This window comes from Rhamphochromis longiceps, linkage group LG9, assembly GCF_057381845.1.
Source record: "Rhamphochromis longiceps isolate RC_006_pf linkage group LG9, R_longiceps_female_GT1.1, whole genome shotgun sequence".
Lineage (NCBI taxonomy): Eukaryota > Metazoa > Chordata > Actinopteri > Cichliformes > Cichlidae > Rhamphochromis > Rhamphochromis longiceps.
This window is the reverse complement of record NC_140565.1, coordinates 8,837,068-8,859,395: the sequence shown is the minus strand read 5'-3', so window position 1 is coordinate 8,859,395 and position 22,328 is coordinate 8,837,068. Positions and strand designations below refer to the sequence as shown.

At 40.9% G+C, this 22,328-nt stretch overlaps 1 protein-coding gene across 2 annotated transcripts in view; it reads left to right on the top strand.

The window, feature by feature from the left end:
* LOC146661639 (partitioning defective 3 homolog) overlaps positions 1 to 22,328 on the top strand; it is a 357,664-nt gene that overhangs the window by 324,195 nt on the left and 11,141 nt on the right. Inside the window, exons 22-23 of one of the 2 annotated variants that reach the window (XM_085418158.1) lie at positions 9,838 to 9,955; positions 21,032 to 21,159. In XM_085418158.1, coding sequence (XP_085274284.1) covers positions 9,838 to 9,955; positions 21,032 to 21,159 — 246 coding nt within the window. Of the gene's footprint in view, positions 1 to 9,834; positions 9,956 to 21,031; positions 21,160 to 22,328 lie in introns of both variants that reach the window. The other variant, XM_085418157.1, reaches the window with a different exon arrangement.

Below are 22,328 nucleotides of genomic sequence, written 5' to 3'. Positions count from 1 at the left end.
GTCCTGAACTGCAGGTCTACCATCTCCCGTGTGTTCCCTGACACCCATTCCTTTAACCACCTGAAGGTGACAGTGTTTTGTCATCAGTGTCTCCTGGCTCCCTCTTAAAACGCAGTCTAAATCCCTGCCACCGAAGTGAGCCCTCACCCCTCCTAACCAGGCCTGAATAATTCTTTCGGACACCACTTTCGGAGTTTGGCTGAGTACTTTGCTGTGTCACATTTAAAATGTGGCCACTTATAGAGGGTTTTTTTTTTGTCCCTGAACACAGCCTTGCCAAAAATAGGGACGCTGTTAGGAGAAGTTTTCTCAACAAGCTGCAGTTTCCTATCATGACTGTTGTATTGGCAGACAGGGACTCGCTCAGTGGAAGAAGTTAAATAGATACATTTCCATTATTGAGGACACAAACTCTGCTTCTGTATAGTTTTTTTTCTGCTGCACTTCTTCTATCTGTCCCTCTCATCACAGCTCTGTATTTCTTTTGTTTCCTTTTCTGACTCAGAAGTGTGTTAGTGTGGGGATTAGAAAGCAAAGATTACTCTGTGAATACACCTGCAGAGAAAAAGAAACGGAAACAGACAAAACTCCCAACACATTTGTGTGAAATGCTAACACTCTCGCCACATGACAGAATGTGATCCTTATTAGCTTTCTGTTGAAAGTCTTGGACAAACATTATCAGATATCTGTGTGCTCACTGAAGTCTAAAGCCCGTCTTAAGTTACAGTGGTTGAAATCCCCGTGGCTGAGAAGAAACAACAGGGCGGCAGTGATGTTAGCTTAAAGAAATAACCTGTGAGACCCGCTTCAGGTATGCTCGGTCCCACTCAGCAGGGGAAAAGCTTTCATGCACAGGAATGTTTGCAGTCTTGCGACGATGCCACAACTGCTGTCTTGTAGACTCGTAACAGCTAATTCAAGATTCTCTCTTGCATGGAACACGGACCCTTTAAGACACCTTAAGGTCACCTTTGATTTCCTCATGGTGTGAGCAGGTGCGCGTGTGGAATACTGGGTTGGTCCTTAAAAGAGACATGAAGTCGCTTCCTGTTTATTGCTCTGAGTTGACTTTGCTTTTCCCCAAACCATGTCATTTTGTAATAGGGTTCCAAGATTATTAATTTAAACCAATGGACTTTAAGTGATACAATTAAACTTGACCAAATCTTCACCCGGTGCCCTTTTCCATGGCTTGATTATTGACTGCCAGTGCTTCTTATTAGCATGTCGGTCACAGGAGAAGCGGCGGCCCGCGGTCATGACGATAATTGAGATCGTAATCACAACCAGTGAGTTTGTGTGTGTTTGCGCATACGTGTGTGTGTGTGTGGTGTGGTGGGGGTTAGGTTCGGGGGTCCCAGCTGTCACATGGGCTTTGATTGATGGATGGCTGATGTATGATGATGGATGCACACTCACATTAAGCCGATAGACGGTCGTACCCAGGTTCGTCGCGGCTTCGGTAGTTTAAGGCAGTGTTACAGCTTCATTAAGGCAGAGAGCCACTGTGGCCATAGATCATGGCGGTGACAGGCCAACATTATGTCTGGCTGGGTTGATAATGATGCCATGAATATGAGGGTCACAGGTTGAAGGGGCATTAACATATGTAAGGCTCCCGCAGGTTGATGTGAGATAGCAGTAATGGCAGGATTTCTTCACTGCTTTGAGTGTGTTTTTTTTGTTTTTGTTTTTTGGAGTCCTACAAATACCTTTCTAGCGCATTTCAGTTTTGTCAAGTTTTTTCTTCTATTTTTGTCCCTCTGGCAGGTGGCAAAATCATCAGCAAATGTTTGATATTCCAACACCGATTGGCCTTTTTTTTCTTTCATCTTCAGTTCTCTCATTTTCCTTCTTTCTTCTTTTTCTCATCTGCCCGTCTGTCATTATCTGCCAACCTCTTGACCTTCACATTGATCATTACACAATATTGATAGCCTAAATTGAAATTATCCTGCCAGTCTTGTTTTTCTCTTTCTTTCTTTGCTCATCTGTCTGCCTAACCATTGCTAAAGGTTATGACCCCTGACCTCCTCCGGCTTCCCTCTTTCCGAGACTTCGAGACTTAATCCAGTAATGGACGCAGCAGCAAAGGAGTTAGTACAGGACACCAGGGGCTGACAAGGAGGGGGAGGGTAAAAGGGCACATGTGCCTCCCTCCTCCTTTTTTAGTTTGTACTTCTATCCATTCCCAAGAAGCCCCCCTGCAAACCCCTTTCCCTCTCCTCACCACTTAAAGCTGGGAGCAGCTGCGCCAGGAGCACAAAAAAATCTTTAGAATCCATCTTTTTAATTCCGCTTTATTACACCCACTATCAATATTGTTATTGTTTAAAGTGGCCCTGGCTCTGACTGACGGGCATCCCACCGTGCCTCTCTCGTTAATTATGTATAGAGGAAGTAGTGGCGGCACAGGGGGTCGTAGCAGAAAAGACTTAGGTGGTGGTGGGGGGGATGCTGGTTGTGTATGGGATGGCGAGGAAAGCTACACCGGTCTGCTGTGAATTATTTACCACTGGCTCGTGGTTCACCTGCTGAGCGTCAGGCACTGACATTTGCAAAGGGAGCGATTGTCTGCATTCAGCACAGTGTGGCGTCTTGCTGAAGTAAATGAGATTCTTTACAGGTGTAATGCTTCTCGAATTAACCCGGGAGACCTAATAAAAGACAGGATATCGGCTCTGCTTGTTAGTCAGTTAAAAAAAAGGGGATTTTAAAAGTGGGTGTACGTGTAAAGAGAAATGCAACAGTGGTGAAGTAAACCCTCCAAACCAACCAGGTCCCTCTGAAAATGATGCACCAGATGTCAAATGATACACTTCTGAATGCATATGTAATATATGGCTGGTGCACCAGTGCTGCTGCTTGGGCCCATTTGAAATCTAATATTAGCCTTTCATTATAGGTAGCCAGTGAGAGCGTGTCACTTTGGCAACGTGCTAGAATAGCAAACGAGTTAGAGGGGTTCAGCTGCATGTGAATATCTGCTTCTGGAGTGGAATCATCTGCTCCTTCACATGGTGATAGGTTTGCATATATTTGTATTAAAGGACTGTGGCTGTCTTTTAATCCAACTGATTCTTTTCGGCACACGAGCGACTATATTTCAAAGTACGCAGCGATGTTGCTGCTGTCATGTTTACAGAGACCCTGTGGTAAAAATGCGCTTGATTTTAAAGGTGTTTTTGTGGATAGCCCTGTCATTCTTTCATAATAAAGTCCTTAATGATTTCTCTGTAATTTAAAGTGTCTCCAAGCAATTTCACAATAAGTCAACACCAAAGTTTCCCAAGTACAAAATGCAAAACGTTATTGTGTTAAAGTTTTGGCTATTCTCAGGAAGGGATGTGAATCTATCCGAAGTAAAAGCTCACTGAAAACCAATTTAACATCAAAGGAAATTTGAGACATTTTAAAAAAAGGTACACTGAATAGCATTCGATATTTGAAGTGACATTCCCAAATATCTCATTTGATTATTCTTCAATCCCCTCCTCTTTTTAAAACTCACTGAAATCTGTTTTTTTAATTGCCTCCCTCCGCTGTCTGTTTTCATACAGTGGATTGGAAAACTTGGGCCTCTCTAATAAGCTGCCCGTGTGCATTCCAGCATACGATAGCATCTGAAGGATGAGGCAGTTTGAGAATGCAAGTGGGAAAGGCAGAGCTTGGCACTGGGTTTTGGGTTCACACAGCTCTGTGAAGAGCGCAGTTGGACCTGGCCTAGCAGGTCGGCAATCTTTGTAAGAATGTTTCCGGGGAGTATAGCTGTGTCAAAACAGTGGAGAACAAAAGCATCCCCCTCCCCTTTTTTGTTTTTCCTGGTCCACTGTTCCAAAACTTGTTGTTTAAAACTTTCATGAAATAACTTTAATTTTGCAGCTTGTTCAACATCAGATGTTATTTTATACAAAGAACTTCTGACTGACTAAATTTGTCTCAAGATCAACTCGGCTCCTTCTTGTCTAAGTGCTGACGATCGTCTAGTCAGTGCTTCTGCCAAGCTCTGCAGCTCCCACTCAGTTTTAGAGTGGCCCTCCACAGAGAAACCTGCAAAGGTGACTTGTTGCTACAATGCACCAGTCTCCCTGGGAATTTATATTTGAGGTCCCCTAATGCAAAATACAGCAACACATTTCATATTCCATGGCGCCAACCTATACTTAGACAAAATATTATAGCGTCATAGTCGGGATACTGGAAGCCAAAGTCATATAGCTTCTCCACTGGCCTCTTAGTGTCAAGCAAGCTCATATCTCATAAGAGTTGTCTATAAAGATCCGATAGGCTCGTAAAAGCTGACTTAACCTGTTTAGATGGATACTGTAGCCCATGGCCTTCACACCTTATTTAAGGCTAATAAGGCTGACACTTCATTCTTCTTACCCTAAAGAGGAATTTTGTTTATGTGCAACATAAACAGCTGCAACACTGTACATATGTTTCAACTCTATATATATGCTGCTTTGAAAATAAAAGATTTACTGCATGTAGCATGATGCAGCCAAGTCATTTCTTGTGCAGTTACAAGTTTCGATCATGTGATGAGTTTTAAATCATTAGCATGCAACACATCTTTGTCTCATTACACAATGGCACGTTCATGGCACATAAGAGTAAGAGTGTATTTATTAGATTGTGCAGTCCTGACCATGCTCCCTCTCTCTCAGAGTGAGCACCCTTCGCTGAATCAATAGATTTGGATTATGGGCCTTAACTTCAAAGTTAATCTCTTTGGAGAATGCAGCCGTGCTTTGTTCTTCCTAGAAAACAATTTAAAGAGAAGTTGCCAGAAATGAGGACAAGTAAAGCTTTCAGGGAGCCTATCATCCACACAAATCTTAGCTTAGTTCCTGTACCTTCATAATATACAGCACATCATGCAGAAATAAAGGTTTCTTTGACTAGTTCCATTATAATGTTTAAGCAACCAAAGGTTTAAAAGTTGCTAGTAGAAAGATAGGATAGAAAGCAGAAAGGGGAAATTCATCATGCCAACTGAACAGAGAAGACAGAAAAATGGTAATGACTAGAAGAGTTGATGTCTGTACAATAAAAAAAAAAAATTTAAGGGTGCTTTTAAAGTACACAGGACTACAGGTATTTAAAAGGAACAAAGAAAAAGCCAAAGATCATTGCCTTTTCTTCTTTTCTTTGGAGTCGTGCTTTTCGTAGAGGAGAGCCTTCTGCCGCTCCTTTCGTACCGGACAGCCTGTTGGAGGGTTAATCAGAGCTCCGTGCTCCCGAGTCACGCCACTACCACATCCCAGGCAGGGATCCCACACGTTGGCCTCCTTAGGACCCCTAAGGACCCTATATGTGGTGCTTTTGAGTCTGAAAGGAACCATGGATACAGATTCATGCGCACACAGTCACAGCACCACATTAGGGTGGGGATTTTAGCTGGCAAGGCGCCACTGTCGGTGCATCAGTCACAAGAGGACATGGGTGAAGTCAGAGCCTGACAAATCCAGGGTATTATCAGGCCTTTGTCCAGCCTGCAGCTGTCACTTACCAGGCTAGTGGGGAGAGGACGAGGGGGACAGAAGGGAATTCATGACCTATCCCTCTAGCCACAGAGGAGCACTGAGGCATTCAGAAGTAAAACATATGGGAAGAAGAAGAAGAAAGAAATGAAGAAGAGATGAGGCGAGAGAAAACTGGAAGAACTTTTTTATGAACATGGAAAAGAAAGTGGAAAGTGATATACGCTTCAAATGCTTCCATTTGATTGCTGGCAAAAATCATAGCAGAAGGGCCGATATATGCTGATTTCCTTCTGAAGACGCTAAAAAAAATGTTTTATCTTTGTCCCTCTCCCCTTCAAAAATGACCAGCAGTAATGCAGATCTAATCTCTTTCTATCATCGTGGTAGGTCCCAAAGGCTGTCCATTTCCCCCCAAATGCCTCATCTTTCTGTCTTTGAAATAAATGAAAGTCCACAGGGCGGTGGAATAAAGATGAGCTAAGCCTTTGACTTGATGCAAGATTGCCAAAGGGCCCAAACTTAAGAAGTCTGCCCCCCCCTCATCTGCTGCACAGAGATACTGCGGCCAGTAAGAAACCAGATAATCTGATAGAATTTCAATCAACAGCGATCAGATAAGAAATAACAGAATGTATGATTTTAAAGTCGCACGGAAGCTCCGGCAGTTCAACCCTTTTCCGCTTTTAGTTGGAAATGAACATTTCTGTAGCAACAGCCTGAACTCCAGTCAAACTTCATCTCTGAAATCTTATTCCGAGGATTATAACACTCTGCTGCTCTCATTCGAATACCCCTGAACTTAGGTATGCTCATATGACCCGTATTACACTCTTGGTGATTGGATTACTCATTTATTGGCCGGTGGCGGTGTTTACGGGGCATGTAGAGACTCAGCGCAGCTTTGATCCACCAACAGAAGCAAATATGAGGGCTGCTGCATAGTTTACATCCTGGGCCTAAGCCTTGTGGTGTGCGAGGCATCTGCTAAATCCTCCCGGATCAAAGGATGACTATTACACAGACAGGCATCCACATACCCCAAATGCAGCTTTAGAGTGTTCATGACCCCTGTCAACATGTCCATGTGAAAGCACAGGTGTGGATGGGTGTGGGGGTACACACAGACACATGCACACTACCGGTGCCTCAAAGTTTGCTGCTAAAGAGTGGCAAAGCTGTTTCTGTATAGGCTGATGTTTTGTAATGTGATTGGCTCATTGCTAGTTCTTCACAAGTTCGAGGAGCTCTAGGTTCTTTCTGAATTGTTGTTGTGATCCGACTTTGCAGGCCAGGAATTCGTATGTTCACTACTCTTGATAAGTCCTCAGAAAAAAGCTTTTACTCAGTAAATTCAGCATCGGTGTGTCTTTATTGGATACAGGCGTCCGTAATAGTCGAGAGAGGGGGGGAAAAGACATGTTGGCTCTTTTGTCTCTTCCTCCATCTTTGTGTTGCCGACTGTGTCGCGCGGTGATGTTTGCATGCATCTGGGAGAGACACAACCAACCCAGGAGGCCAAGTGCTGACATTTCAGCCCGCAAAGTCACAGATGAATTTGGAGCAAATCTCATTATACCGGACAGAATAAAGATGCTGCCTGTGAAAATGCTGTGGCATATGGACACTTTATCTCCCCCCATGTTTTTTAATAACTTTACACACACTATCTCGTTTCCCACTGATGCATATTTTAGCTGCAATCCTGCGCGGCGGTGATGCGGACAGCTCGCTTGCACCCCTGAGGACACTTATGCCACCTGTGACCTTTTCCCTTTTATGCACAAACACACTGCTTACAGCAAACTGATGAGCAGTGCTCATTCGTACCATATTCCGTTGGCCTGGTCTTTCCTTATGGCGCATGTTCTACAGGCCAATTACAGACATTGATGTATTTGGAGGTGCATTTATAAGTGGTGACCTGATGCAGCGGCAACAATCATGCTGACTAATTACCCACCAAGGTGCCTGAGCGATGTGGGGCTCTTAGCAAAGGCAACTGAATCCATCTTCTTTATGCATGCAGACAGGCCTGCTGCTGGCTGTTACACTGACAGGGGACAGTTTCGGCTGGCTGTTTGGGCTTGATTCGTGCTCACCCCCGATTTTGAGCTCCGTTTATTAACATATGAATATATTTACAGACCCTGAAAGTACTCCCAAGAATCCCATCACGGTGAAAGACAAAAAAAGATAAGGCCCTCCAGATCTAATCTAGATATGGCAAATGCCTCCTTTGAACACCTACGACAAATTTACCCCTTGGTAAATCAAGCCGTCATTCCCGGCCCACACTCGATGCAATTTCCATTTGTTGTAGTGCTTTAAAAAAGTGTATTAAAGAACTGCTAGTTCTTTAAATTGCCGGAGACCTTGTCTTCGCTCATGTTTTCCTACTCCACACCCCACAGCATCGTCTACCACACAGTGGAGCAGATCTTCACTGTCACATTGATACTTTCGTGAGTGAGAGAAGGGCAGAGGGGCTTTTTATGCAGTGAGTGTACATGGACTCTAGTTGTCTTGTTTATAACCTGTGCTTTCTGGATCACCAGTTGGTTCCTCTCGCCTAGTGGTACATGTTCAAGATACTCATGGTAGCACTGACCCTCCATGGAAGGTCGCACAGAAAAAAAATTATGAGCCTTTTATTTGGAGTTTGCTCACTCTTCTCTTTGAGCGGCAATTAAGCTCATTTGGAGTTCACAGATCTGTTACAGTGTTGTGAAACCTTTTTTTCTCAACAAGCAGGGATGATGAAGAACATAAACCCACAGTTGCAAATGTGTTTTTTTTTTAAATTTACACTTTTGCTCAAAATATCTATCTGCAAATGTAGTCAAACGATTGCACTGGTAATCACATGGAAGCACACAATTCTGAAGTTGAAGCCTCGATGCTTCTGTAGTTAAAGTAATGAAAACTTGTATGATAACAGGAAGAACATTTAGAGGAGTGCACATGTGCGGTTCTATTGACTAGAATTAAGTAATTTAATTTATTTAAAATTGCATTTGCTATTTAAGCAACCTCAAGTAAATAGAGAGGGAACATTGATTTTGTAATGAACAGTAATAAAGGGACTTCACCATTACTCCACACCCTAAAAGCATAAGCTACCTCACACCCCAGTGAGCCACTTAATTGCCCACATCCACATAAAAAGGCCTAATGTACGCTCCCTGCGCTCCCACACATATAAAGCTATAGGAATCAAATGGAGTATAACTAATACAATTGATTTTGATCGGGAAGTACGAATAACACGATAACTGTGTCTTGCCAAGTGCTACTAAGGGGCACGCTCCGAGAGCCGTGCATCCTTTATGAGCCGCTATTTATTGTGCTTTTAATGAAGCTTGATTGGCAGCATGTCCTAGTGCCCATTATCATCAGAAGGATGTGCTCATTCTAATCTGCAATTATCACCATAATTGTGCTCAGAATCCTCTGGGTCCAAATAAGCAATCACTTCCACTGCTGCTGTGCCACCTGTAAGTGCTGCTCAGGAGGACACCCTGACAGGCTGACAGGTCTTCATATCAAGGGTCCTTTTTTTTTGTCTTTGGCTTTTTGTCTCCCTCTGCTCTTTATTTCTTGCGCCATGCTTCCCTGCTTTAAGTTTCACTGGAAATTTTGTCTGGGGTTTGTTTCTTTGTTTCTTTTCCTTTTCTCACATGCTCTTGATTAACCTTTCCCTTTTTTCCCACACGGCGCCATCCCCACACTCGTCCTCCTTCCTTTATCTCCCTCTCCTTTCCTCGCCCCATCCATCCCACTCCTCTCGCATCCCCTCCCAGCTCAAATTCCTAACCTTTGGTCACTTTCATCCCCGCGGTATGCATAAATGCAGGCCTATTATCAAGCCGGTTGTCTCATCATAATTATGCATTTTGTCATGTGCTGCCTCTGTAGCTGGTGATAAAAGGAGAGCCTGATTAAGCTGAAGGAAAGCTATTGATTCCTATTGACAGGCTCCTCAAAGGCCTTTGATGAAGGAGATGTAAATGAGGGTTTTCCACAGCGTTTAATGACTGCGTACCATAAAAGGCCAACATTCTTCTGCAGTCTGAAAGAGACATGCATCACTGACAACGGTGCACGAGGGACACTTTCAGTTATAGTGATGTTCACAGGCAATAAAAGGATGAGAGTAAAAACACAAGAGTGTTGGAACACAAATCGCAACTGTTGGATTTAAAAATCCTCTGCACCATTTATGTGGAGAGGTAAATTGCTGAAACGCAGAATTACCTGTAACAGCATGCTAGCAAAACCAATGTGTACCAAAGCATTAATGAGTCTAAATATCTAATTTCTTTTCTTTTTTTTTCTTTCCTAGCAGTCAGATGGCGCCTAGTAACCATGACCGGATACAGAGACTAAGGAATGAGTTCCAGCAGGCCAAGCAGGAGGACGACGTAGAGGACCATCAGCACACCTACAGCTTCAACCAGTCCTGGGTGAGTATCGAGTAGGAGCTGTATTCCAGGAGAGTGTACATACCTAAAAAATTCTTCGGGATCAATCCAGAGTTACTAGCTGAATGGATTCTTAGGCCTACACATATTTTTTTATTGCTTACTAACACTTCTATTCTGTTAACTTGAATGTATTTATATAGCGTCAAATTAAGGCACTTTATATATAAGGTAAACTCCCTTTTAACAAGTAGAAACCTCTGACAGAACCAGGTTCAGGGAGGGGCGGCCATCTGCAGGGACTGATTGGGCGTGAGAGGAGGGAGGCAGGACAAAAGGAACCAGGAGCCAGAGTTTAAAATGAATTTCTAATGATTAAAACCTACAGTGCTTTATAAACACGTGGAAAGCAAAAATGAGGTCTTGAACGCATTGTAGTAATATGAGTGTTTCTGCCACTCACTAATAAATCTTTGTTTTTCAGTCATTTTTACAAACAACCTCATTTTTTCACACTTTTTGTGCCTTAATCACCAGTCTGTATTTATTCTGTATTTAGTGGCGAGTCGAGCAAAATATCGTTATCGATATATCGTTGCTGAGGCAACGTGCATTGAACACGACACATGAATCAAACACAACTGGAGAATGTAGCATCGGGTTCACGTGGGGATGATGAAATGAACATATTATTATATAGGAAAATCCAAAAAAGTGGGTTTAATAATCATTAAAAAAAAAAGACACATAGATGTTAATAATTGCTGAATGTGTAATGATTGGTCCACATGTTAAGGAAAAGATGGTCATTTAATTAAAATAGATTAAAAATATTAAAGTAATTTTTATTAATTCCAAATGATGTGGCATGAAGCAAAGAGCAAAAACAACAATATTACTAGTTTGTTATAACACAGCATGAAACTGTCACTGGTGCTGTCGTGTGATGCCATCAACCTTTTAGACAGCGAAACTGCCAAACTGCAAAAACATTAGTTTTCTCTATTACCTAAAGCTACATTTCGTAGACTAATTCTTAATTTCTGGATCCAACCTTTGACCTAGACATAATTTCTTATCTGCAGTCACTGCATTTGCCTTTTCAGTCTTGGAAATATGACACACTTATGGAAGGAAGGCGATGTTAGGGGACAGAAACTAAAGACACCTACCCGCACTGTTCATTCTAATTTTCATTAGACTTGATTAAAGGGATTTTTAAATTAAAACAAATTTAAATTAAAAAAATTTGAGAATAGTTGCTTTAAGCCGTTCTACTCTCCAACGCTTGATCTGTAACAACAATGGGATTTATTCTTCATAATTGGAAAAATGTAATCAAGTTAATTCCTTTGTTAATTCATTCACACTTGATCTCATATCCATCCCTGCTGTGCATTAAAAGTTCAGGAACTTTAAGTAAGGAATCATATCCTTTTCCAAACTCCCTGTCAGGTCACCGATAATCTAAACTGTTGTCCCGCTTTTTACTTAACTGGTGTTTTAGAGGCGTGTAACTCATTAAAAACCATAACAAAAAAACACAGATAACCAAGTCGCGGGACATGTGGGATGTCAAATACCTCCATGTTATTTATCAATAATAACTTACAGTGACTTCAGTTTTTTGGTTTCTTTTTTTACTCAGTAACTTTTTGACCTCGGAGAAAAGAATGCGGCTAATTGTTGCTCCTAGCAGAGCTATTTAGAAAATGACGGGCCAGAAAGTCAGACCTTGAAAGTTAAAACATTTTGCATGCAATTTTCTAGAGAATTATCAGTGTTGGTTTGTCAGTTAAATTGGTTTGGAGTGGCCAGCATCTTCTACTGTTATTTCCGCTGTCCAATTGAGTTTGGGTAAAACACAGCAGCATGCTTCCCACCGTGTTCCTACACAGATGAAGGCAGGCTGTATTTGCTCTGGATTTTCTTCGGTATTTGTCAAACTGATGTTTGAAAAAAAAAAACACAGAGTGGACGTCTATCTCTGTTTTCTTAATCTCTCTTTTCCCATCCGCCATTAGATGTGAACTGTTTGCTCACCACCAAGAGGTCTCAGTCTTTCTCTCTGAGCCGCTGAGCTCTTAATTGCGTCTGATCGTCGACACTATCGGGCACACCACTGCTCCACTGGTAATAAGATATAGGGCCAGCCCTTGAGTATTGAAGTCTGTTTTATTAGTCCTCTTTCATGTTATTTTAGTCATGTGAACAAGAATTCACAGTGGCAGAGCTTATTAGGAAAGGCAGACTTGCACCCGTGTTATGCGCTGACACTGATTAGCAGAACTCGAGGGAAATCCCGTCTTAGCGTCGTCTAGAAGCAGAATTGATATGGCTCTATTTAAAGTGAACAGGGTAAGGATTTTGCTTTGAAAACCAAAGATATTACAGAAAGATGAGACAAGTACAAAAATGTGAAGTGACATACTGACATTGACTATGCTGACAGGAATGGATAGTTAGCATCTTTACTGTATATTTACCTCTGCAAGGAGGTTAGGTTTTGGCATAGTGTGCGTCCATGACATTCTTTCTTTCTGTAAACACAATACCTCAAAAAATTTGGATGAATTTTGATCAAATTGGTCGGGTTGTAGAGGTCCATTATGCCAACCTTGAAAGACCAAATCCATCAAAAAAATAGCCAGAAAATTCAGATTTATGGGGGGAACTGAGATGTTTATTAACCCTTATAACAAAATCCACAATTTGTTTGCTATATCAAGTTGTGTATAATATATTTTTATTATATATTTATTACATATTTTTTGTATCGCATTTGATACATTGGACATTTTTGGCAACTTTTTGTTAACAACAATGTTAATTTTAGACAAAAAAAATTTTTTTCTCCATAACATTTTGATACTTATGTATCAAATATGATACAGGGCATTATAGGGTTAACAGTCCGTTAAAACTTTCCTTACATCCCCCAAGATCTTCAAGGTCAACTTAGTGACTTACAGGTAAAAAATTGACAAAAAGCCTTATGACTTAGAAAACTATGTATAGGGAATGATATATGGGAATTCTAGATATAACGTTACTTTGGACTAGAGATGGCACGATACCACTTTTTTATGTCCGATACCGATACCAATATCATAAATTTGGATATCGGCCGATACCGATATGAATCCGATATAGTGTGTTTTTTAATAAATAAAACTGTTTTTTTAATATCTTGCTGCTTTTTGTATAAGTTCAAACTCAAGTTTTAAAAAAATAAAACACTAAAGCTATTCTGTTATACCTGTATGCAAAAAATACACTGCAGCCAAAATATTTCATAGTTCAGCAATACTGATCAATCTAATAAACTTAAACCTAGTCTATCCTCCCTATTCTGGTATATTAAAGAGTAAGCAACCTAACTAATAGGGTTCCAAACTCCCAGCAAAAAAAGTAAAAAAAATAGGGAACCACCCTCCACCTCATGATGCTTAATTGACGTAATCAACTTTAATTTGATGCAGTGTGAAAAAAATGCACAGAAATCAATTATTTTTCAAGAATAATTAAAGAGATTCAACATCTTTCTTCAACAGAATTGCAGACTGCACAGATGGTACCTTCCCAAAGGAAAAAGTACTATGGCTTACTAGGGTATATTAGACTTAGTAGTTACTATATACAGTCATGGACTTCTATACATTTTACATCAGATTAGAACTTTGGGTGTAAGATTCAGATAATTAATTATTAAAAGCTAGACATTTTAAATGAGAATAAGAAAGAAAAGGATGTCTTTGTGCCCCCTTTCCCTGTTAATGCCCTATCGGCCCCCCTGGCTAAACTTTGCTAGATCCGCCCCTGCACACTTACCAGCCGTCAGCTACGTAGAAAAAGATCGTGGTGTAGAAAGTAATATTAAATAAATTCTAACAACAGATTATCAAGCTTAAACGTGCTGCTGTTGTTCAGCCGCTGGTTTCCTCTTTCTGGCGCAAAGTGGGCAATAAACAAACAAGAGAGACGGACTCGCGACAGAAAAGCCGATCAGCTGATCATTAATCAGTTTCACGATTAAAGTAGCAGCAGGAGAGGGAGGGAGAGAGGCAGTCGCTCCATATATCGGTTGTTAAGCTTAACGCTAGAATGCTTTACAAACATTCAGAGATGAACTTACACACTTGCTTTACTTCTCTCTGGGATAACTTTCTCGGTAAATGCCGGTTTGGTAGCGAGGCTACAAATACACACAGCTGCTCTATCACGTGATGCATACTGCTCTGACATGCTACGGTTATGAGCTGAGTTACGCCATGTCGCAAGTTTTGTGAGGTGCTTTTTTCATATTTAATGGATCGGATTACATTTTTTATTTCTCTTCAATATCCGATCCAGTATTTTAGGTCAGTATCAGACCGATACCGATACGTAATATCGGATCGGTCCATTTCTACTTTGGACCTCTGACCTCTTCTTCAAGGTCAAATAAGGTTAAACCTTCGTAAAATCTAAAATTCTACTGTGTTTGTTTATATTGAAAACATTTAGGGAATGATACTTTTGTATGGGGAATTGAAATATTATCCCACATTGGACCTCTGACCTCACTTTTAAATTTCACATCTGCCTTTCTTTGAAGCCAACCCCAAAATGTGTTACATAATATCATACTGTAGTATGACATTATATAATAAGGTGAGGTTATTCATGTCCTGTTATTTACAAATCAGTAGCTATTATCCACTACCTGCTCCTACGTAATGTTACATACAAAATATAAAAGCAAATACTGCTCAGAGGGAACTGCCTCGGCGGAGGAAGATTTGTCACAACTTTCAGAAAGTGAACTTCTGGTGTGGGTTTAAAAACTGTGGGTGGAGGTAGTGATGACAAAAAACATTTATTTATTTATTTTCAGTGTTTTGACCCACACTGAAAAATGTAAAGTCATAGCTGAGTTCTGTTCAAAGCTATCGGAGCTATTTTTTTCTGCACTGAAACTGATATGTCCTTTTTTAACAGCATGTTTCACTCAGTTTCATTGCTGAAGATTGTTCACAATGATGAAAGTGAAACCTTTCTGACCTCTACTTTTATAAATCAAATCGTTCAGGGAATGTAACCATGAAAAGCAAGATGCTCCGGCAGGCAGTTAAATGCCTACCACATCAAAGTCTGCAGAACTGCACTTTGATGCCTGTTTCCCCTGAGCATGCGAGGCTCCTTTGTGATAGCCTCCACGCAAATATACTGTACACAAACAGGAACTGCTAGCATCTCAAAGTGTTACTCAAGAACAGCAGCAGTTCAGATTTCTGCAATCATTTATCCAGATTTAAGGATTTTAGGTTATTTTAGGGTGCAGTTCTGGGTCACAGCACATGATCTTCATCAGTGGTTTCACCACATGTGATGGATAAACAGACCCGTGAGGACTTAAGACCCTGCTCTTCCATGTTGGCTTAATGGTTTAGCTTTAAAATTCATTTTTAATTTGGAAAAAGCTGTTTATGAAACATTCTCACGTTAAGGCCTGTTAAGTAGCTGCTCTCAATTTTATAGCCTGATCGTCATTAGCAGATGTATTCTGCATGACTTACATTTGATCTGTAATCCATTCAAACTGTGACTATAATCTACACTACAAAACACAAAATATTCTCTGCTAAAACGAAAGCCAATGTAAATGTTTTGCTTTCGGAACTTTAGAAAAATGTGTAAAATGATAATAATAGGGTTCGGCTAAGATAAGGGTACATGCATCAGTATTAGGTGTGGGGCCTGGTCTCCATGGGTTTAACCTCAGCTTTTCACTCAGGTCTGCCTGCTGCTAACAGCTGTAATGATCAGGTCCATCGCTGAACCTAAGCTCCAACATAATGGAATAATGATCAAGATACAAAAACCTCATCTATCAGTCAATCCACTTAGCCCAGCACACGCAATTAGAGCTGGTATGTTTTTTCTCCTGCTCGCCCTGCTTGTCTATAAGAGGGAATTTCCAGATGTTCATCATAAAGAACTGTTAAGCAATGTTTTTCCTAGAGCCCACCCCCCAGCCTCACATACACACACTCTTTCTCAATAAAAACAATTTGTGCTGTTAGGCTAGAGCACCAGTAAGCATGACCACACAGAGGAGAGCACCACGCTGGTAACTTGGATCACACACATCAACAGCAACTTTTAAAGCCCACATTTATGTGAATTCTTTTGATTTTATTATTACTTTGAATTCTGCTACCAGGGTTCATGTGTGTGCACATATTAGCTCTGCTTATGCAACTACTAGTTTCCTTAAATATTGTACTTTCATGTTGATTAGTGTTGTGTGCCTCACAGTTAACTCTATTACTATGTGATTACTTGAAGAGTAAGCCCTGTTTAACTAGTCACTTGACTTCCTCAGAGCTAAACAGCCAGGGATTGAACCACCAGCCTTCTGATTAATAGATGAGTAACCCAGAAAACAAGCTTCCTGGATATGTCACGCAGGTTTGCGGTCTAACGTTTCACCCGAGCTCTGGCAGTCGTGTTTGTGTGTCCGAGACTCGGCAGTTGGCACACTAACACCCTTGCTATCTCTCTGGCCCTACACAACCCCCCTATTTAGAATTTAAGATAGCCCAGAACAATCTCACACCCAGCGAGGAGTTAACACGTTACAGGAAGGCCATATCATGCTGTGAAAAAATAAGGGAAAGCCTAAAACCAGCATTGCAAACCCGTGCTGAGATGTGTTTCTTTCAACCAGATCTCTGACATTGATTGATTGTCGCCTTTTAGGGCTTCTTAGTCATGCTACTGCATGACTTTGTAGGGATTAGTGCTGTGTAATGTTGTGCAAGTAGTGAAGCAAGGTTTAGTGGCAACATGGTTAAAGTAAATACCATAAGCAATGGGATTTGCCATTGTATTTGAACAATACCAACCTTAAAGTTATGTGGCTTGGTTGTTAATGTGGAATAGATTGATGCGTGATCTGATATTGTCACGTTGGTGTTGTTCCCATATCACAGTAATATAGGTCCAAGATCAACGTCGCACTGACCAAAGATGTTATCTGAGCATTCAGTTAGCATTAGCCAAGAAGCTAGCTAATACTAATACATTAGTAGCATAAATTTAGCTAACAGCAAACCTAAATAGACAATATTTTTTATTATATTCCATGAATTAATAAAGAAAACACTTGAAAGCTGCTACCGGTTACAGAAGAGTTTGATATAAATAAAGGCATGTTTTTCTTTTCTTCCCACATTGCAAAACAACGTGATTGGTCAGTTTCACTTAAAGATACAAAAAAGAAAAATGACTTTTGTGCTGCCTTATGTGCATGCTACAAAGTCTCTAAATGATATAGCGATAGCCACACCAACCTCCTATTCACTGTGGTTCCTTGGACCAGAGGCCGGGAAATGGCAGACCACACTGCTTGATCCAGATGGTTACACCGCCCGGAGCTACACACCCTGGTAACCGCAAATGGACTGAGCTTGCTTATAATAAATTGGCGGAATTGGGTCGGTGCAGTGACTTTAAGAGAGACTGATTATCCAACTGGGCTTTTGTCAGGATGTGGTGTTTCACTACCATTCTCTCACTTTCTTCTTGTTGTATTTGCCCATTAGCAATCTTAATGTCTTCCACATGTCTGTTTGTGTACAGCTCGACTGTTCTCTTAAAACGGTTCCCTATGTGGTGGCCTCCAAGCATACTATCAAGAGAAGCATGGGCGGTAAAGCCATATGTTAGTGCTGGCCCATCATCGCAACCTGCTTTGAAATCTCAAAGGTTTGTGACCAGCTCTGAACCAAGAACTATTACACCTCGGCTGTCTTGCTCGACTCCCACCCAGCTGCTTTCCTCGTCCTAGTTTTTTTTTTTTTTTGATAGCTGCAAATAATTTTCATAATTACATCCCGCCGGCTCTCATGTTTTAACAGGTGGAGAATTTTTGTTTCCTCCTGCTTTGTCTGTGACACCACCAAGGAAGCAGGGGAAAGATAAAAACGTGCCATATTGACATCATTTTTCACATTATTGGATAAAAACAAACACGGACATCTCTTTGATTTGATTTCAACAAATGTCATGTTTTATATGGCATTATATTCCAGGTCTAACATGAAATAATCTGATTCCCCTTCCCTGGATAATGGCATTAGGCTGACTGATTTTCTCTCCTGGCTATTTCTCATGCATTTCTCTTGGCATGGCGTCATCCACGTCAACCCTTCGGTTTGAGACTGAAGAGTGTAGCACCGCAGGATTCCTCCTCACTTCCTTTCAAATCACATTAATAACTTTCAGAGTGCGTGACTAATTATTTTCTCACTACCACATTCGACTCCAGTAAAATTATTTTTCTTTTCCACCTCTCAGTTCATCTGATATTGGTTTATGTGCTCTACAGTTTCTGAGCCCGGGAAACATGTTGTTGCAGCGAAACCTGAAACATATGAATCCAATTCACTTCGCCCACGTGGAATACTATTATGTTTTTAAGACTCGGAGGGCTTGAGAAAAAGACTTGCTGTTGACGCTGAGTGAAATGTAATTGCGCTGTTATTGCAGCTGTCCAAGTGAGGAGAAAAGCAGTCATTTCAGGAACAGAAGACGTTTCCAAGAAGACGTTTTTGCTGACAGCTTTTCATTCCACCAGCGCACCTTTACCCCATCGATTAATTCCAGAATTGTTCTCGTCGGTCAGATATTGCTGTATTATCAGAAGTGTTTGGCTTCACAGAGATACACTCGCAGCGTCTATTGATACCCCCCCAAAGGGCACCTTAATACCCCATATTTAGCATGTTTAGACACTTGCTTGTTACTGTAATGTACATATTTATAATACCCATATATCATTCTCTATATGTCTACATGCTGTCAATACAAATAAAGGCAGTAAGAAGAGCTGATTATACTACTATTAACACTTTGACCTTCAGATACCTCGAACTTGAAATAGAGGTCAAAGGTTATATGTGATATGATATTTTAAACCTTTATACAGTACTTAATATATGTTGATATTATGTTTGATAGTTTCAAGGTTTTGGTGATCTTTTGATCAATAAATCCTTCAGTTCACCTGGAAGACCTTGGTTAATGTAAGCCAAATTTTAATGGATTGTTAACATGACCGCACTCTACACCCTGACCAAGTTTGATCAGAAATCATTTGAGACTTTTTGTGACTGAATTGCAAGCACGCACGCAAATGCTACCAAAAACATAACCTCCTTGATGGAGATAATAATGGGAAGGTATCATTTTGTGGCAAATAGGGCTAATGTTGTAAATTGGGGAATTTTAAACTCAAACCCACAATCGTTTCTTCAGCCTAACCACACAGCGAAAAGTACGTAAAACGCAAGTGCAAACAAAATTAATCAGTGAATAGTTTTAATAATGAAAAATCCCAAATGGGAGCCTTGCCGCAGTGTTCTGGCTGACAAATGTCACTACATCTTAGAGGTGGCTGTAGCTCAGGTCATCTGTTGGAAGGTTGGTTCAATTCCTGGCTTCCCCTAGTCTGCATGCCAAATATCCTTGGGCAAGATATTAACCCCAAATTGCTCTCCGATGCATCCATCGGAGTGTGAATGTGTGTGAATGTTACTTAGAAAGCACTTAGAACAATGTGCTTGTGCAAATGGGTGTGAATGGGTGAATGCACAAGTTGTGTAAAGCACTTTGAGTGCTCAGAAGAGTAGAAAAGCGCTATATAAGAACCAGTCCATTTACCATTTACATCCACATCTGGCTGTCTGCATCCACAGACACCCTTTCAACCATTAAATGCAGATTTCACATTAAATGCACATTACTGTAGCTGGTGTGTCAAAAGCATGGACACCAAAAGACACCTTGTACTGTATGTACCTTTGCAACACCACCATCTGATTGAATGGCAGTATTTGACATCCTGTGTTTACTGCAAATCAGAGGACAAAGTGCATTAAACTGTGAGTTTAGCTACGTTCTGCCAGCTCCACAAATCCAAAGACTGTGAAGAAGCTGCTCAGGTTTAGAAATCAAATTTGGGTAAATTGTGAGTTATTAAGTGGTTAATTTATTCACACAAGCCATCCACCACTACCTGCCTTCCACAATAAAGCCTGAGCCTTATGAATGCTGACAAGTGGTCAAGCCACGCCTGCAACACCTCTTCAGCTTGCTTCTGTGTAATTGGCTTGTCTCGTTCTTTCATAAGCCAGCTCGTTAGCAGCATGCTGGTGCTGAGGGAGATGATATCTCCATGTCAACCTCACAGATGATCAGACGGCAAACACACATGCACACTGGTACAGGTTAGCAGTGTGTTGTCATATGCATATGAGCGGAATGAAGCCATAGCTGGAAATGCTCGTCTATAATTTATCTCTTCAGCACACTAGTGGTGGGCTAAACTGATCCAAACTGTAGCTATCAAGACCTGCAGCTCACACAAATAAGCTCCATCGCAAAATGTTTAATGCATACTAAAGAGAAAAGTCATATCAACCATGTGGCCAGTGCAGTTTGTTTGAAAAGTTAAGAGAACAGGATTCTTTGTTTGTTTGTTTTAATCACAGCATTCTTTAAAAGCAGTTCTCCTTTCTTAATGTGTGGTTGATATGGACCACGGTTCATTTAGTACTTTATTATCTGTGTACCAGGCAACACAGATCCCTTAAACAAGCCATTCAAAAGGTACCTAGGGTTAAATGGACTAGCTAAACACACTTAGGGCTCTACTACCTTTAAGACTACAATATAAAATAAATCACTAGCCAAGAATCGCTGAAGCTGCAAACAACCAGCATGTGCCACTTTCCCACGAATAAGAACTCGTGTGAACAATTTAAGTTCAATTCATCTTTTATCAAAACAATAATTTTCTTTTCTCTTATATGGACTGGTTCTTATAATGCGCTTTTCTACTCTATCCTGAGCACTCAAAGTGCTTTACACAACACTTTTTTTCAACTGTTTCTGAGTGCTTCCTAACTAACATCCACACACTGTATGCATGCTATAGTCCGATGGATGCATTGGAGAGCAACATGGGGTTAGTACAACATGCACTGAAAGGCTTAAATGCTTGCCTTTGGTCCTCTCTTTGTTACTGTGTATTCACTGTGTCTGTGCTAACTGTATTTGTGGGTTTAACAGGCCAGCAATGGGACGGAGACATCAAGTGGACGCCATTCTGTAACGGTTGAGACTCAGGTCCAGAAACAGCAGCAAGAGGACAGAGATGATTTCCCACAAGCACAGAGACAGTACAATTCCCTGCCACGGTGAGACATCCTTCCTTCCTTTTCTTTCTTTCTTCAAACTGTCCATGCATCCATGCGGCTGCGTTCACCCCTTTGACTTATCACGTCCTCCCTGCCCTTTCTCAACCCCTTCATTTGACTTTTTTTGATTTCCATCAATTTCTTTTCCTCACATTTTTGCCTTCCCCCCCACCTCCCCCCTCCCTCACTTATCTCTTTGGCTTCCCTCAAAGTCAATCACCACAAAGCCACTTTCAACTAATCTCCAGACACATGAACGATTCTTAGCAAACTCTTTGAATGAAATCATTTAATGTGATCGCTTAGAATTATTTGACTGATATTCAACTTCATTAAGTCAATGCTGACCTGAAGAAAGCGGTGACTTTGTCCCAAGCCCCCCTCTCCAATAACAGCTCCAATATCACATTATTTTTTCTAAAGGCTATTTTTTCCCCCTACAATCTCTTGCCTCGCACAGTTTGCCATTAGGAGCTACAAGCACTGCTCTTCATCTTCTCCATCTTCTTGTTTCGATTCTTTTTTGCATATTTGTCAAAGAGATGCCAATAAAGCTTACCATATCTTACATCTTGAGCCTTTTTTGTGGGAGGGGGTGGTTTAGTATCAATATTTGCCATTTCTGCCAGCACTCCGTTAAATGTCTTTACTGAAGTTTTTAATCTCATGGCAGTAGGTGCAAATTACAAAGTTAACCACTGCTGCTAGGGGAAAGAAAGTCGCATATGAAGCTTAATATCCTGGAAGAAAAGCTCCCCAAGGCAATAATTCTGTCATTTGACTGACTGACACATTATTGTTGAATATTTTCACACTGAAAACAATCCATTGTGAGGGTTTTTTTGCATTGTGAAATGTATTATATGTTCAAAAATGCTAAGAGCAAAGTCAAGATTTATTTCACTTTTGCAGCTTGCCAATTTAAACAAAGACGGAGCCCTTAATATATGTGTGTGTGTGTGTGTGCGTGCGTGCGTGCGTGGTCTTTTCATTTTCTTTGCCAGTTCTCGTCTATGCTGTAACGCACAAGCACCAATCACTTCTTCATATTCATCCCCTTTTGTGTTATGTTGCCTCAAAACACAGTTGGGTCGATGAAAACGTGTTCGTGTCTGTGGATATGGATTTGTGGTCCACACGGACACATAATCAATTTGGTCTGTATAAGG